Source organism: Callorhinus ursinus, unplaced genomic scaffold (genome assembly GCF_003265705.2).
Source record: "Callorhinus ursinus isolate GAN/ISIS: 27379988/994484 unplaced genomic scaffold, GSC_fseal_2.0 scaffold5, whole genome shotgun sequence".
Taxonomy (NCBI): domain Eukaryota; kingdom Metazoa; phylum Chordata; class Mammalia; order Carnivora; family Otariidae; genus Callorhinus; species Callorhinus ursinus.
Window position 1 is genome coordinate 40182740 of NW_027397067.1, and position 18460 is coordinate 40201199.

Genomic DNA, 18460 nt, shown 5'->3' on the forward strand with positions numbered 1-18460 from the left:
CTCTATCATCTTCACTATACATTTTCAGGATATCCAGAGGCATGAAAATGGGTTTTAAGGGTAGGAAGCCAAGAACCTTCATAGAATACACCTTCAGAGGATCCATTAATTCAATTAAATCTACTGAAATTATGGTAGAGGGGGTAGGGCTAAAGAGTATTAAATGGGGAGGAATAGCATCATTTAAAAAAAAATGTCCCATACTGTTGTGGGGACTGAATGTATAGAGGGTGAAACAATGATAAAATTTGAAAATACTGCTTTCAGGATGCTGGTGACACTAACCATAACTTAGAGACCTGTAGGCATTTATGACCCCCCACCCCCTGGCCATTTTTAGTTTTACATCTGAAATCACAAAAAAAAAAAAGAAGAAAAATAACGTTTCCAGATGTCTCATCCCAAGAGGTTGTTCACAGGATCTCGTTGACACTTGAAGATTTTATTTATGTAACAGAGAAATTAAATTTTTGATACTTATTCTTTTATTAGATTACACCTTTCAAATAAACCTTTCAAATGAACTAATTAATTAACAAATACGAATTATCTTTTTTCTTCTAAATACTAGGAAACATGGGTATTTACATGCTAAAAAATTTTTAATGAAGTTGTAATTCTTAAAACATAATCTAACTGAACAGCAACCAAATAGGAAATCTTAGTTGTGCTAATATTTTTTAGGTAGCACTCGTTACTGGGTCATAAATTACAATATTTTGTTTACATTGGTAAGACACAGGAAATAAAATAGCTTCTAAACAGAAATTAATTCTAGATTTTGACACAGTAATATTCACATCTTATTCTGAATCATTACTGTTCTCCCAAAACATTTTCAATTACTAAACATACGTTTACAAAAAGGCGCTAAAAGTCTTTGAGCATAAAGACTGTATTGTATATTCTTTACATCTCCAGTCCTAGATCTCTCAGTCAATACTGTTGATTTGATTTTATATGGTAATGAAATCTGGAAGTTATTTCTTGTATAAATTCCTCCCAGATGATCCTGTCTTGGTCATCTTTCTTTCTATAGGTTCTACAACATTGTAATACTTACAGCATTTCTAAACAAAAAATGAAGGATTGAGTAAGATTTAGATAACATATATATGAAGTATATTAAAATCATGTAATACTTTGAAAGCTTTACAATAGCAATATCAGTATCTCCACAGCAAAACTAAGAACATTTTATAATATGCAATATAATAACACAATGCAGACTGAGTTCAAGTGGGGGATCTTAAGGCCACTGACAACCAACCAAGGAAGTCTTATTTGTACAAACCAGCAATGGCTAATTCAAAGAAATATTTTCTCAATCAGCTAACAATTCATAAATGAATTTGATTTCCTGGGTTCAATGTTAACTGTTTTCGTGGTATTATTTAACTCTTCTGACAACCCTGTGAGGTAATGGCATAATCACTTTTGCAAATATGTCAGCTTAGACTTAGCTAGATCATGACAACAGGAAGAGGCAAGAGGAATGTGATCCTAGGTCTCTTTCCTCCGTGTTCAGTGTTGTCATGGCTGGTATTTTTCTATTCCATGCAGCTGTTCATATTTTCTGTAGATTTAAATTATTTTAAGAGCATAACTATGATTCATTCTAAAAATAAGCAGTAAAGTGATAAAATACTATAATATTATGGTCATCCTGTATCAACTAGGTAAGAGTCAAACATGTTTGATGTTCATTAGTCCTTAGTTGCTTCTCTGACATTATCAATATGGATAAAATCACTCACTGGGGAAATTAAACAGCATTAAATGGCAATTGCTGAAAGAAACTTCGTTATTTAAAATCCTATGCTAAAATGACAAGGCAATCAAAGTTTGACAGAGCAAACTAATTAGTATGCCAGATTTGAAATGTAAAACACCTCCATGGTTCTGATTCTAAAAAGTTTCATATCATTTTAATGGGCTCTTCATATAATTTTTCAAGCAGAGTAACCAATGCTTAAAGTTAAGGTTTTTGTTTTCCACAGGTTTACAAATCAAAATTATATGCTAGTTTATTAAAAAGAAGCTATGTTCAGATGTCGTTAGAAATTCTTCTGTACATGCATTAAATCATAAATTAACAAAATTAAACATTAAAACATAAATTAACAAAAATCTTTTTTCTCAAAGATAAGCAAATTCTGCATTGTTTATAAAATGATATTAGATAATTGCATTATAAGGTAGATTTATCTGATACTAAGTCATTTCCTCAAATTAAAATAATAACAAAAATTATAAGAGCAAATGAAGAGAATATATATATATTAATAAATGAATGGCTGCACCATTTCTCAAATTCTAATTTATAGCTGTTCATTATATTGTGCCACAAGTGGATTTTGCCACCCCAATATCTTTCTTTAAACAAAAACCCAAAACCAAAACAGAGAGATAAAAGTGAGTGACATAGTGCCTTGGTGGAAAATTACAAATAATGCTCTCACTATAAGAGACAATCACCAGGTAACTAACTGCACAATAAAGAAAGGAAAAAAAAACCCTAACTAATGCTTTTAGAAATATCATGTCATGGAAATAATTTCAAAGATGAATAAAATTTCATGTGAAATTAGAAGAAAACTTCAAAAGATTAATCATCTCTCTTTTCAAAAAAAGGCAATTTACTTTTTTTTTTCATTAAAAACTGACACACAACACTAACTGAGGGGATTGTGTTGTGAAAACATACCGTATCACACGGCAATGCTTGATCAAAATCAGCAATCAAGAGTAAAAAGAAGGCAGTGTTTCGTGATCATAATAGCAAATTCTGGAAGACAACCAAATATATCATCTGGCAGTTCAACAGCTGTTACAGCCTAGTAGTAATACCTTGGCATTTGCTATAAGCTATAACTTAGAAAAATTGATTTTTCATCTGCCAGATAAAAACCAAAATCTCCTATTAACATTTTAATATTTAAATAAAGTACATATACTAGTCATTTTAATTTTACACATTTGAGAGTAGAACCATCAAGTTAATTTTTGTATTTATAGTTTGATTCACCTCTAAATACTTGGCAAAAAATTGACATGAGTAATAAGTAAACGTAATTTTGTTGAACTTCATTGTGCTAGCACATTGGATTAATATCTGCTAACATCATTCTCAGATGCATTTATCCCTCTTAAGCAGTTAAAACACTGGTTTTCTAAAAGAACAAGTTTGGGGACATCATTAGAATTTCAACATAGAGAGTATTGACAACAATAATAATACACAGAGTAAAATTACATATACTAATGATCTACGTATATATAAGTATAACTAAAATATCAATAACAATAAAATTAAATTTATTGAAAATAAAAGAAGTTTTTTATTCAGGCCACATAAATCATTGAAATATTTGAACAATATACACATTAGCTAGAGGAAAAAATAAATTGCAACTTTAAGTATAACTGGTTTTCTTATGTGACATTGTGTTTTATTTTAAGACCTGATCAGAATGATGTTTCCCATTAAGTAAATTCCTTATAAAAACCTTCAATTCTGGCATTGACTTTGATTTTGAAATGTCATAAAACACTTAGCATTCAACATTTATGCAATTCAGTTTTAGAAAATGAAATGGCATGCATATATCAAATTTTAAAGTTACCAAATACAGGTACCTTTATCCCTATTGCTGTTTTCTTTGCTTCTGCTTTTAATTTGGTTGCTCGTAAAATAGGTTTGGTTTTTTTATAATCTTGTTTACCTAGAAAGAAATAATTTCAGGCAATGAGCTATGCTTATATATAATTCAAGTTTAACAGCCATCTGAAATGTCAAAGAATGTTTAAATACAGTAAGACTGGAATACAGAGTTGCAAAGTAGCTCCCAGTTTTGGAAACCATAAACTTGTCACCCTAAGGTCAACATCTCCTCTCTTAATTTTCTGCAGGAAGAAGATCTGACAGACATCTTTGATTTGGTGTGCAGTGAAGAGCTAAAAAGATAAAAACTAATTTTAGAGAGTAAGATGTTTAAGGTAAAGACAGTAAACCTTTTGGAAGCATTTAGAAACAAATGGGTAAATGAGGATACATAAGATCCCATTAATAGGTAAGTTAACTTCATCTTCTTACATGAAGAATAAGAGCTCCTTATAAATTTATTTTATTAGGGATATATAAAATACCCAAATAATCAATCTGAGGAATATCCTCAAGTTTTCTGTAAGAAACTAGGAAGATCTGTAAATACTTAACTTTCAGTCACTGAATTCATTAGAAAAATACATATTTAACTTTGCTCTTAAGAGAGGACAGAATAAATATGGCTAAATAAAAGATGTAGGAAAGCTACATTTAGATATTAGTTCCAATCTTCTCTACCACATTTCACAGCCAAAGATGAACAAAACTAAGTTAGTTAACATCACCAAATTTCCTTTTTGGTGTACCATTTGATGACTAATGAGTAACAAACCTGAGTTTGCGTGTAACCTGTATGCAACCTAATGAGTTACATAACCTGTGAAGAAAATAGATTTAACATAAAAACAAAACAAGAGTAACAAAAACTTTGACTAGAATAATATACTCTTTTGTTAACCAAAAGAACTTTTAACTAAGAACTGGGTTAATGGGTCTCAAATACAGCATATCATTCTGTGTGGGAGTTAGCATAAAACCATGTAATCTCTCTTTCAGTTTGCCTTGTTTCTATCTTACTCCCTTTCCCTCATGATCGGTTCCTTTCCAAATCTTACCCCTGTATCTCCTTTATGTAAATAATACAACTTCTAACTTTAAGTTCCACATCTTCCTCACACTGAAATAAATCTGAACACAGTTGATCTATACTACAATGTATCATAAGAAGTTAATGTGCAATAAAATGTCTTTGTTAATGATTCAAAAGTGCCTTTAAAATCCATATAGATTTTTAGAATTAGAAATGGGAGGGAGAAGTTAGTCAAAAGGATGGGAGTAATGAAGAAATGCTCTATTTGTGTTCATTAGACACATAAAAGTGTTTGTTTGGCTAAAGAGCTACGTATTGATTTTTTGTTTTTTGTTTTTAAAGACCAGTGTATGCTATTTCCTTAACTGCTATCATATAGCAGTCATTCTGGATCTACGAACATGCGGAAGCTTAATAAATATTATTTGATGATAAGGTTTAATGATCCAGAAATGAACCAACTGTAAAAATGTACATCAAATGATCTAAATTTAAATTGTGGAATGAACAAACTACAGAAAAATATTACTCTGACCCATTTTAAATTAGCAACATTTAATTTTGCTGAAAAAGCCTTGACAAGTATTCACTCTGATTTCACATCTCAACAGTCAAACTATTCATGTCATTATTCCTGCTGAGATATAAACAGTTCAGAACAATGCAAATGGTGACACATCAAATGCCTCCACTTGGGGTTACAAAGCAAATTTCTAAGGAGAATCTAAAGAGAAATTTGAAGATTATAGATCTGAGGCCAAAAAGTCATTTCTTGTTTTCTCCTATATATACCCTATAATAATCTCTGGGTGCAATGGGAAAAAATAAATGGAAAAAGGATTATCTTAACCCAAATGTTTTACATACACATATGCATTATTCTGGATGATGTGTCTGCCATAAAACAGATTCAAATATACCTCAAAGAGTCAAGGTTAAAGTGAGAATTTATCATTCTACTTCACTTGCCATATAACTTATTGGTTAAATAATGTGTTCCATTTCAATTCAACTCCTGTATCGCTTAGAGAATAATACCTCTAGCTTCATATTAAAGTTGATATGAACATTTGAAACTGTATTTATAATAAATAGATGGTTTTAAAAATTATTTACACCTGGTACTTCTCCAAATAGTGCAGCTGTCAGTAGTTTAGCATTCTGCTTGCTAACTACGGTATCCAAAAGTACATACTGAAAAACGAGGTTTCAGTCTATTAAGTGAAAAACGTTTACAGGGGCATCTGTTCTTTATAACTAAAACTAGATATTTCTACTATACCTAAAGAAGTTTTCAACATTTAAATTTTTTTATGGCTTCAAGAGGATACTTATGCCTACACAATTGTAAAAAATGTAAAATACAGATGCCCCTGACTTCTGAGTACTTAGAAGAAATACATATATATATGTATATATAGGTGCATATATGTATATATATATATGTATGTATATAACATATTGAACCAATCTGGGGCCTCAATTATTTAATTTCTCTGTTTAATGACACCATTCATCATATTTCTGTATTTTCATTTCCTGTGGCATAGTTTAAGCAACAAAAGCTTTTTTTCTCCATCTCCAAGCTTCTTGATTGAATGATTTATGCTTCCTCTCTCCAATATAATCTTATAATACTTTATTATATTTTATTCTTAAATTATCACAATGAAATTGACTTTTTTTTCCTTTTAGTATACAGCTCTATGAAATTTAATGCTCTTCTATAGATTCATGTAACTACTATCATAATCACAGTACAGAAAAGTTCTATCTCAAAAAACTCCCCATGCTACCCTTTCATACCCACGCCTCCTCCCAGCCATAAATTCTGGCAACCACTGAGCTACTGTCCATTTCTATAGCCGTGTCTTTTCAGTAATATGGCAATAACATGACAATGGCTTCTTTGATTCAGCATAAGGCCTTTAAGTTTTACCCAAATTGTACGAATCACCAATTCATTCTTCTCTATTGTTGATTAGTATTCCATTATATGAAGGTACAAGAGTTTGTTATCCATTCACTCACTGAAGTGCTTTCCGGTTATGTATAGTATTTGGCAAGTACAAGAGCTACCTATAAGCACAGGTGTATGGGTTTTTACATGAACACAAGTTTTCAATTTATCTAGAGTAGGACTACTGAGTCATATGGTAAGTATATATTTAACTTTGTAAGAAACTACCAAACCATTTTCCAGAGTGGCTATAACATTTCATATTCCCACCAGCAATGGATCAGAGTTCTGGTAGCACTGTATCAGAACTTGTATTAGTATTATTACATCTAGATTATCTAATTTTTAACATACAACTGTTTATAGTATTCCTTTATAATCCATTTTATATTAAGATTGATAGTAATGTACCCTGTTTCATTAATGATATTAGTAATCTGAGTGTTCTTTGTGGTTTTTTTTAAGTGTTAAAGGTTTTCAATCATGTTGATCTTTCTAAACAAACTTTTGGTTTTGTTGATTATTTTTTTATTGTTTTTCTCTTTATGTTTTTTCCACTTGAATCCTTATTATTTCCTTTTCTTCAGCTTTGGGTTTAGTTTGTTCTTTTCATATTCTAACTTGTCTAGGCAGAAAGTTAGGTTATTGATTTGAAATCTTTCCTCTTTATAAACATAGTGTTTAACAGGTGTAAATTGCCATCGAAGTACTGCTTTAGCAGCATCTCATAAATTAGCAAGGAGAGGAAAAAAGTTACACACAGAAAACACATGTAGACTTCTATTATATTTATCTATGTGGTTACCTTTACTGGTATTAGGTTTTTGTTGTTGTTGTTGCTTTCTGTATATGGATTTGAGTTACTATCTTATGTACTTCCATTCCAACCTCAAGGACTTCCTTTAGTGTTTCTTGCAAGGCAGGTGTGCTATTAATAAATTATCTGGTTTTGTTTACCCAAAAATATCTTAATTTCTCCCTTTTTAAAAGGACAGTTGTGCTGGATATAGAATTCTTGGCTGGCCATCTATTGCTTTCAGCACATCATATGTAATATGTTACTTTTCTCTTGCTGCTTTCAACAATCATTCTTTTATGTTTGACTTTCAACAGTGTGACTATAATGTAGCCCAGTGTGGATCTCTTTGAGTTTATCCTACTTGAAATTTATTGAGGTTCTTGGATAAAAAAATCAAACTCTATGGTGACTAACATAACATAATTAAAAAAAAGGCAAAACTACTAAAAAAATCAGTGTTTCATCAAATTAGGGAAGTTTTTGGATATTATTTTTTCAAATACCCTTTCTGACCCTCTCTCTTCCTCCTCTCATTCTGCAGTCAAATGCTCTACCCCTGAGCTATACCCCCACCTCCTCTCATTCTGGAAGTATTGTTGTACATAGGTTGGTATGACGGATGGTGTCCTACACGTCTTTGTGTCTTTGCTCATTTTTTGTCATTCATTCATTCTTTTTTCTTCATGTTCCTCAGAAAATCTCAATTAACTTTTCTTCATGTTCCCTGATTCTTCAGTCAGTTCACATCTGCTGTAAGGTCCTTCTAGTGAAATTTTTATAATTATTGTATTTTCCAAATCCAGAATTTCTTTTTTTTTTTTAAGATTTTATTTATTTATTTGAGAGAGAATGAGAGATAGAGAGCACGAGAGGGAAGAGGGTCAGAGGGAGAAGCAGACTCCCCGCTGAGCAGGGAGCCCGATGTGGGACTCGATCCCGGGACTCCAGGATCATGACCTGAGCCGAAGGCAGTCGCTTAACCAACTGAGCCACCCAGGCGCCCCAAATCCAGAATTTCTATTTGCTTTTTAAAATATACATAATTTATATTTCTATAATGAGGTGCCTTATTTTGTGAGGTATCATTCTCATATTTCAATTCTTTAGACATGATTTTCTTTAGTTTTTTGAACATATTTCAAAGGGCTGACTTACAGTCTCTGTTCAATAAGTCCAAGATATGACCTTTCTTAGAAATAAGTTCTACTACCCTTTTTTGTGTATGGAGCACACTTTGCTGGTTCTTTATGCATTTTATAATTCTTGTAGAAACTGGACATAGGAAATAATGTAATGTGGCAACTCTGCAAATCATATCTCCCCTATAATGTTGTTGCTGCAGTTTGTTTTACTTTTGTTGGTTTTATTGTTTGTTTTTTTAATGACTTTTATGGTCTAATTCTGTAAAGTCTGTATTGTTGTCATATGCAGCCACTTAGCTTAATGTTCATCTAAAGACTGGACATATATTCTCTTAAATGCTTTGAACCAATGTCTTCCAGTTTTGCTGGGGAGCTGTGTATAGTATATACATTGGTATATATTTATATGTTGGTATATATTTTCTAAGCTCTGACAGGAGTTTTTAGTCCTGTCTTAGCCTTCACTTCCTGCTAGCTTCCTCAAGGTCAGCAAGAAGTGAGAAATTTTACAGCCTTTTCAGGTCTTTATTGGACAAACCACAGGCTTGTGGCTTTCTAGATTCCCAGAAATCTATGTTGGAGATTTTTTTAAAGACCCTACGGACATCTCATTCCCAGTTTTTTTAAATATTTTTAGGACAGCCCCCTGCTAGTCCCAGCTAGTAATGCTGCTTCAAGTAGTTGCGATGTTAAAAACTTGCCACTGACTGTGTCAAATTCTGGGAGAGGGCTCTTCACACAGAGTGAGTTCTAAGTCTAGTCAAATAAGAACAAGTTTTGAGAATGAGGCTTTTCAGTGAGTTACCAGACAGGTCAGACAGGGACAATTTTCTGAGGATGGAGTGCTGCATAGCTCCAAACACATTCTGCCTTCTCCATTGACTGCAGGGAACTGTTTTTCACAACTACTATACTTGCAAGGATGAGCAGAGAAAGATGGAATTAAGACCAGTTAAAACCCAACAAAGCCTAATGTGCTTACTGAGATTCAGTAAGCAAGGAAAGAATTATAAAAGTGAATAGACTCCTGTAGCACAGGTGTGTTTTCCTTAAAAATGACAGGCAAGACATTGTTGTCCCTATTGGATGGATGTTCTTATTATAGCATTAATACTTTTGCAATAAAATGTGAAAGGCACATGCATAGTTAGGAGTATTATACTCTTGTTACTGAAACTTTAGTGATAAAAACTACAACTTATCTTTAGATAATATCTGTGATTTAGTTGTGAAATAAAATTTCCTACTACTCTTCTCTCCAGTTTTGTGACTGGTTTAAATTGAAGAGTATTCTGATGTTGTTAGATCTGTACTATTAAAAAGTTACATTATTAACTATTCATGTTATGATAGGATTTTCTTGGTATTGTGAAACCAAAACAAAGTACAGAAAAACATGTAATGTTCAGGATGATACATTATGACAAATGCCATTCTTAATCCCCAATCTCAATGACCATCATCAAAACAGCCATAACATTCTCTTTAATTCTCTCTAAAATAACCACATATAATTTAAACTTATGAGATTTATTTATACTAATAAAATGCCATCTTTGTATGTTTAAATTAAAGTTGCAAAATTAATATTCTAGTAGAAAATTCTATAATATGGGAAACTGCTTTTATGGCTTGGTAAGAATACAGATTCTATTATCCATTATGTATAGTTCTTAATAAGGAAAATACATGTAAATAATTGCATTATTAAGATTACCAATCCAAACAGAAAATTTCTCTAAAAATCATGACATGGAGAGTTAAAATTCCTTCAAATCAATCTGAGATTCTTAACAAAAAGAGAGTGTGTCAATGTGAATTACTCATTACAAAACTCCTTTTGCATGTAAAATTCTAGATCATTCTTGGGGAGAAAGTGAAAAAGTCCTCCCCAATTATGATAATGATACAGCTAAATAATACACTTAGAACAATAAAATAAATTTATTTTTATATGAATGCCTGGATTTACCAGTACTCACATAAGGCAAAAATACACTTAGAATGTGTGGCTTTAGTATTTATTCTGTAATAGAGTTTAGCTTTTCTTTTTTTTTTTCAAAATGAATCTGGATTTAATGTGGAAAAATGGACATTTCAAAACTAAGAAATATTAAAACTTGCATTTTCACACAGGAAAATATGTGATAAAATTGCTCTTTAAACTAATCTCAGCACTGATTCCCAAATTATTAGTATATGCACATAGTTATTGAGTAAAAGGTAAAATCTCTGAAGTAAGGTTATTTTGGCTAGCAAGTAACAAAATATTAATAATTTTCCTCAGGAAACAAGAAAAACATAAGAAAAAATATATATAATAGTTTACTATTTTCACCTGCATCCAAAATTTTAATTGCATAAGTCATTATTTTTTTTTGCACGTCATTATTTTTTAAGGTTAGTAGACAGAATTGCCAGAACCTCTGAGAATAGAGTGACATTAGAACATATCACTGACTATAAGTTTTCCTAGTTAGTCTTGTACCTATTTAAGCATAATTGAAATGTTCCCTTATGGTCATGAGAATTTTTATATTCTGTTTTCTAAACAACTCATTCATTCATTCATTCATTAAAAACTATTTACGGGGGGTTGCCTATCTGGCTCAGTCAGTAGAGCATCAAGAGTCACCTCTTGATCTCGGGGTTGTAAGTTTGAGTCCCACATTGGGTGTGGCGATTATTTAGAATCTTTATAAAAAATTATTTGTTGAGCACTTACCATGTAACAAACAATATTCAAGGTACTAAATATACAGTAGTGTGAGCAAAACAGACCAATTGTCTATTATACTTGTTAAAAGATAAATAATAAGAAAAAAAAAGTTCAGTTTTCCAGGTGATAAAAATCACTAAAAAGAAAAACAGAGTTGGTGAGGGGCAGAAAATAAAAGGGAGAGAAGTACTGTTTCAGATAGAGTGGTCAGGGAAGGCCTCCTTGATAATGCCACTTGGCATTATTACTTGATGTCACTCGACCAGATACTTAGATGAGTTTAGGGAGGAAGTAATGTTGATATCTGGTAGAAGCAATTCCAAATACTGGGAACATCAAAGTGCAAAGACTCAGGAAACATGAATCCCTAGAGGGCCAAAATGTCACTTCAGTCTCTCAAGTCAGAAAAAGAGCTTTATAGGTAATAAAATAAAAGTCTGAGAGTAAGGTCAGCATCATGGCAGCATGAGTTGTTCCTTTTTTCCCTGCCTTTTCATTTACAACCTAGACATCCATAACCAAAGAAAAGCCCCTCTGAAGCACATAACAGGACACTCAAGACCCCATTTATTCATGCACCCAAAAGTTGGTGGACTGGATAGCAGAGGGGCAGTGTAGCAAGGGGAGTTGCACCAGAGGTGGCAGCTACAGAGAAGACTGCTGCAGGTTTGGCTATGGGCCAGCACAATCTTTCTGGCAGAGGAGGTGGAGGGTGGGGAAGGTGGTAAATGGGGTCTGCCCAGTTTTGTGTTTTGCAGCTGGGGAATCCATTGCTCTCTCTTAGGAGGGAAGTAGACAGACAAAGAGAACTAAAGGGAAGTGTCTCCTGCTGTCTGCCTCAGCCACATTCCTCTGGGAATCTTTCTTCCACAATCATGGCACTCTCAATAGAGCTGTGGACACACCCACAGCCCCAAGAGCTAAATACACACCTACCACCACTGTGCCACCAGCTTTTTTTTTTTTTTTTAAATGCCTGGACTCCCAACCTTAGCACAAAATCAGCTCTGATAAGAAAAACCAAAAGATTATGCTATGCCACTACCTTCTGGAAGGCAAAAAGGAAGCCTCCTAATTACCAACCTGTTGAACTATTAGAATCACATTAAACAAAATCTTGACTAAATAAGAAAGGTGGACACTACTTTCATTGTGGTGGCAGAAGCACTTTTCATCAAAAATGAGAAATCATAGTATAATATCACTAAAAGAAAATGACAATTTCCCTGCAACTGAACCCAAAGATACGGAATATTGCAATCTAATGGATAAAAGAATTCAAAATAGCTGTTATGAAGACATTCAATGAGCTACAAGAAAACTCAGAAAGGCCATAAATAGATTTCAGGAATAAAATTAACAAACAAAAGGAGTACTTTACCAAAAAGATTGAAATTCTAAATAAGAACCAAACAGAAATTCTGGAGGTAAAGAACTCAATAAATGAGATAAAGAATGTATTAGAATGCATGTAAGTACAGCAGATCAGATGGAAGAGAGAATTCACAATCTAGAAAACAGGCATCTAGAAATGATTTGGGTAGAAGATGCGAAAGAACTAAGATTTTTAAAAAGTGATGAAATCCTACAAGAGCTATCAGACTCCATTAGAAAAGCCAATGTAAAAATAACGGATATTTCAGAAGAAGAGGAGGGAAAGAGGGCAGAGAGTTTAATTAAATAAGTAATAGCTGAGAACTTCCCAAATCTGGGAAGGAAATGGATATAATTCCATGAAGCTTATAGAACACCTTACTACTCAATGCAAAAAAAAAAAAAAAAAAAAAAAAAACATCTCCAAGACACATTTTATAAAAACTGCTGAAAGTCAATGATAAAGAAAGAATTTTAATGACAGCCAGGGGAAAAAAGACAGTAACCGACCAAGGAATGCCTATTAGACTATGAGTAGATTTCTCAGCAAAAACTCTACAGGTCAGGAGAGAATGGAACAATATATTTAAAATATTGAAAGATAAAAACTGCCACCCAAGAATACCCTCTCTGGCAAAGTTGTCCTTCAAATATAAAGGAGAAATAAAGGCTTTCCCAGACAATTAAAGCTGAGGAAGTTCATTGCCACTAGACCTGCCATACAAGAAGTGTTGAAATAAGCACTTCAAGCTGAAAAGAAAGGACAAAAGGACATAAAACTCTGATTAAGGTGATAAGAAGTCAGTCAAAATTAGATTTAGAATCTTTTCTAAAATAGGGGCACCTAGGTGATTCAGTTCGTTGAGTGTCTCGACTCTTGATTTCAGCTCAGGTCATGACCTCAGGTCCCTAGGATCAGCTTTGCATCAGGGCTCCATACTCAGGAGGGAGTCTACCTGAGGATTCTCTCTCCCTCTTCCTCTGCCCCTCCCCCTGCTCGAGTTCTCTCTCTCTCAGTCTCTCTCTCTGTCAAATATATAAATAAATCTTTTCTTTTAAAAAATAATCTCTTTTAGGATATGTTAAACTCTTAATTATAGCATAAAGGTAAAGGAAAAGAACATGAAAAATATGGTTACTACAACTTGGTAAGAAAATCACAGTGTAAAAGAGATCATTTGTGTCATCAAAAATATAAAAGGGGAAGAATGAAATGACAGAACTCTTACAGCAAATGAAGATAAATTGCTATCAGCAGAAAAAAAAGACTATTTTATTCATCAAATTTTTTATACAAACCTTGTAGTAACTACAAAACAAAAGTTTAGAGGAGAGGCATGAAACAAAAACAAAGGAGACAAAGCAAATCATCACAGAAAACCACTAACTTAAAAAGACAGAAAAAGAAGATAAAAGAAACAATGGAAAGACAGAGTAACCAGAATGCAAAAGATAAAATGACTGTAGTAAATCCTTACCTAGCAATAATCACTCTAATGTAAAGGGATTGAACTCACCAATCAAAAAGCAGAGTGGCCGAATAGGTTAAAAAAAAAACCACACACACAAACACATACATACAAGTCCCAACTATATGCTGCCTACAGGAGACTCATCTCAGCTCTAAAAACACACATAGGTTCAAAGTGAAAGGGTGGAAGATGATATTCCAAGCAAATAGAAACCTAAAGAAAGTAGGTATAGCCATACTTACATCAGACAAAATATACTTCAAGACAAAAAAGGTAACAAGACACAAAGAAGGTCATTATATGATGATAAAGAGATCAGTACCTCAAGAAGATATAACAGTTGTAAATGCATATGCTCCTAACATTTGAGCACCAAGATATATTATTAGGTAAATAATAACAGATCTTAAGGAAGAAATAGATGATAATATATAATAATTGCAGGGGACTTCAATACCCTATTATACAGCAATGGATAGATCACCCAGACAGAAAATCAACAAAGAAACTTTGTAATGAACCACACTTTACAACAAATGGACTTAATAGACATATACAGAACATTCCATCCAATAGCACCAAAATAAACATTCTTCTCAAGTGCACATGGAACATTCTCCAACTTAGATCATATGATAAGTCACAAAACAAATCGTAGCAAATTTTAAAAAATTGAAATAATACCAACTATCTTCACTGATCACAATGGAATGAAACTAGAAATCAACAACAAAAAGAAAGTGAGAAGATCTATAAATATGTGGAAACTAAACAACACACTTCTAAACAAACACTGGGTCAAAAAAGGAATCAAAATGAAATTAAAAAAAAAAACTGAAACAAAAATAAAATGGAAAAACAACATACCAAAATAGTCAAATAGTGTTTCAAATCAAATAGTGTGGGTTGCAGCAAAAGCAGTTCTGAGAGGAACGTTTATAGCAGTAAACACATATTAGGAAAGTAGAAAGACCTCAAACAACATAACTTTACACCACAAGAAATTAGAAAAAAAAAAAAGAACAAATAAAATGTAAAGTTTGCAGAAGGAAGGAAATAATAAGGATCAGAGCAGATATAAATGAAACAGAGACCAGAAAAACAATAGAAAAGATCAATGAAACTAAAAGTTGGTTCTTTGGAAACATAAACAAAATTAACAAAACCTTTAGCTGGACTAAGGAAAAAAAAAAAAGAAGACACAAATAAGTACAATTAGAAAGGAAGAGGAGACGTTAAGCTGATACTACAGAAATATGAAGGAGGCCTCTATGAACAATGATTTGCCAACAAGTTACATAACCTAGAAGAAATGGATACATTTCTACAAACACACAACCTACCAAGACTAACTCAGGAAGAAATAGAAAATATGAACGAACTAATGAGTAAAGAGACTGAATCAGTAATCAAAAAAACTCCCAACACAGAAAACTCAAAGACCAGAGAGCTTCCCTGGAAAATTCTACTGAACATTTAAAGAATCAACACCAATCCTCCTCAAACTCTTTCACACTCTTCCCAACTCATTCTATGAAGCCAGCATTACTTAGATACCAAAACCAGATAAGGATACCACAGTAAAAGAAAATTATAGACTAATATCCCTGATGAATATAGATGCAAAAATTCTTAACATATTGACAAACTGATTTCAAAAATTCATCAAAAGAATTATATGCTATGGCCAAGTGGGACTTATCCCTGGGATGCAAGGATGATTCAATATATGCAAATCAATAAATGTAATATATCACACCCATAAAATTAAAGATAAAAATCATATGATCATCTCAATAGATGCAGAAAAAGCATTTGACAAAATATAACACCCTTTGATGATAAAAATCCTTAAGAGGTTGGATATAGAAGAAACATACTTCAACATAATAAAGGACATATGTGACAAACCTACAGCTAACATTATACTTAATGGAGAAAAACTGAAAGCATTTCCTCTAATATTAGGAATAAGACAAGGATGCCTATTCTCACCACTCCTATTCAATACAGTATTGATAGTCCTAGCTAGTGCAATTAGGCATGACAGAGAAATAAAAGACATCCAAATCAGGAAAAGAAAAAGTAAACTCTCTATTTGCTGATGATACAATCTTATGTGTAGAATCAACAACTTTAGTAAAGTGGCAGGATACAAAATCAACGTACAGAAATCAATTGCATTTCTTTACACTAATTATGATGCATCTGAGAAAAAGAAAACTATCCCATTCACAACAGCATCAAAACAATAAAATACTTAGGAATACATTTAAGCAAAGAAGTAAAATAGCTATACAATGAAAGTTACAAGACTTGGCTGAAAGAAACTGAAGAAGACACAAACAAATGGAAAGACATCCCAAGCATGGATCAGAAGAATTAATATTGTTAAAATGGCCATACTACCTAAAGCCATCTACAGATTTAATGCAATCCTTATCAAAATACCAAAGCATTCTTCACAGAAATAGAAGAAAAAAGTCCTAAAATTTGTGTGGAACCACAGAAGACCCTAAATAGCTAAAGCAGTCCTGAGAAAAAAGAACAAAGCCAGAGGCATCATGCTTCCCAATTTCAAATTGTAGTATAAAGCCACAGTAATAAAAACAGTATGATACTGGCATAAAAACAGACACATCAACCAATGGAACAGAATAGAGAGCCCAGAATTAAATCTCAGTACATTTGGTCAACTAGTATTTGCCAAGAATACCCAATATGGAAAGGATAAGTTTCTTCAACAAATGGTGCTGAGAAAACCAGAGAAACATATGCAGAACAATAAGATTGGACCCCTATCTTACAGCACTCACAAAAATTAACTCAAAATGGATTAGAGACTTAAACATACGACTTGACACTATAAAACTATAGAAGAAAACATAGGGAAGATATTTGTCAATATTGGCCTTGACAATGATTTTTTTTTTAACATGATACCAAAACACAAACAACAAAAGCAAAAATCAACAAATGTGTCTACATTAATCAAGAGCTTCTACACAGGAGCACCTGGGTGTCTCAGTCAGTTAAGCATCTGCCTTTGACTCTCAGATCATCATCCCAAGGTCCTGGGATTGAGCCCCACATTGCACTCGCCGCTCAGCAAGGAGCCTGCTTCTCCCTCTTCCTCTGCCTGCTCCCCCTACTTGTGCTTTCTCTCTCTTTCTCTGTCAAATAAAATTAAAAAAAAAAAAGCTTCTGCATAGCAAAAGAAATGAGATGAAATGACAAACTATAGAATGGGAGAAAATTTTTGCAAACTATATATTGGATAATGGGTTAATTCCAAAATATATAAAGAACCCAGCCAACTTAATAACAAAAAACCCAAACAATCCAATAAAAATTGGGCAGAACTAAATAAAAATTTTTCCAAAGAGAACATCAAAATGGCCAACAGACACATGAAAAGATGCTCAACATCACTAATCAGGGAAATGCAAACAAAAACAATTATGAGCTATTACCTCATGCTTGTTAGAATGGCTATAACCAGAAAGACAAGAGACAACAGGAGCTGGCAAGAATGTGGTGAAAGGAATTAAGAGTACTCTCATTTTGATAAGCACTGAGTAATATATGGAATTGTTGAATCACTATACTATACACCTGAAATTAATATAATACTGTATGTTAACTACACTGGAGTAAAAATTTTTTTAAAAATGTGGTGAAAGAGAACCCTTATATATTTTTGGTGGGAATGTAAATTGGTCCAACCACTATGAAAAACAATATGGAGGGTTCTCAAAAATTAAAAAAAAAAAAAGATGTATCACATGATCCAGCAATTCCTCTTCTGGTTATATACCCAAAAAATGAAATCATGATTTCAAGAGATATGTGCATTCCCATGTTTATCAGAGCATTAGTCACAACAGCCAAGATATGAAAACAACCTGAATGCCCATCAATGGATAAATGAATTAAAAAAGATGTCATAAATATACACAACGGAATATTGTTCAGCTACGAGAAAGAAGGATATCTTCCCATTTGCTATAACATGTATGGGTCTTGAGAACATTATGCTAAATCAAGTAAGTCAGATAGAGGTGACAAATACTGTATGACATCACATATGTGGAATCTAAAAAAGTTAAACCTATTTAAAAAAAAAAACAGTAAAATGGTAGCTACCAGGGGATGAGTGGAGGAGAGGGAGAGGAGTGATGGTGTTTAAGAGTATAAATAACAGGCACCTGGGTGGCTCAGTCATTAAGCATCTGCCTTCGGCTCAGGTCATGGTCCCAGGGTCCTGGGATCAAGCCCGCATCAGGCTCCCTGCTCA

At 32.9% G+C, this 18460-nt stretch overlaps 1 protein-coding gene across 5 annotated transcripts in view; it reads right to left on the reverse strand.

The window, feature by feature from the left end:
- The window catches only part of TRIQK (triple QxxK/R motif containing), a 167564-nt gene that overhangs the window by 83188 nt on the left and 65916 nt on the right, over window positions 1-18460 (reverse strand). For all 5 annotated transcript variants that reach the window (XR_012378256.1, XM_073892955.1, XM_073892957.1 and 2 more), the window contains exon 5: window positions 3640-3725. Coding sequence is in view for 4 of the 5 variants with exons in the window: in XM_073892955.1 (XP_073749056.1) it covers window positions 3640-3725 (86 nt within the window). In the remaining variant the exon portion in view is untranslated. The remainder of the gene's footprint in view (window positions 1-3639; window positions 3726-18460) is intronic.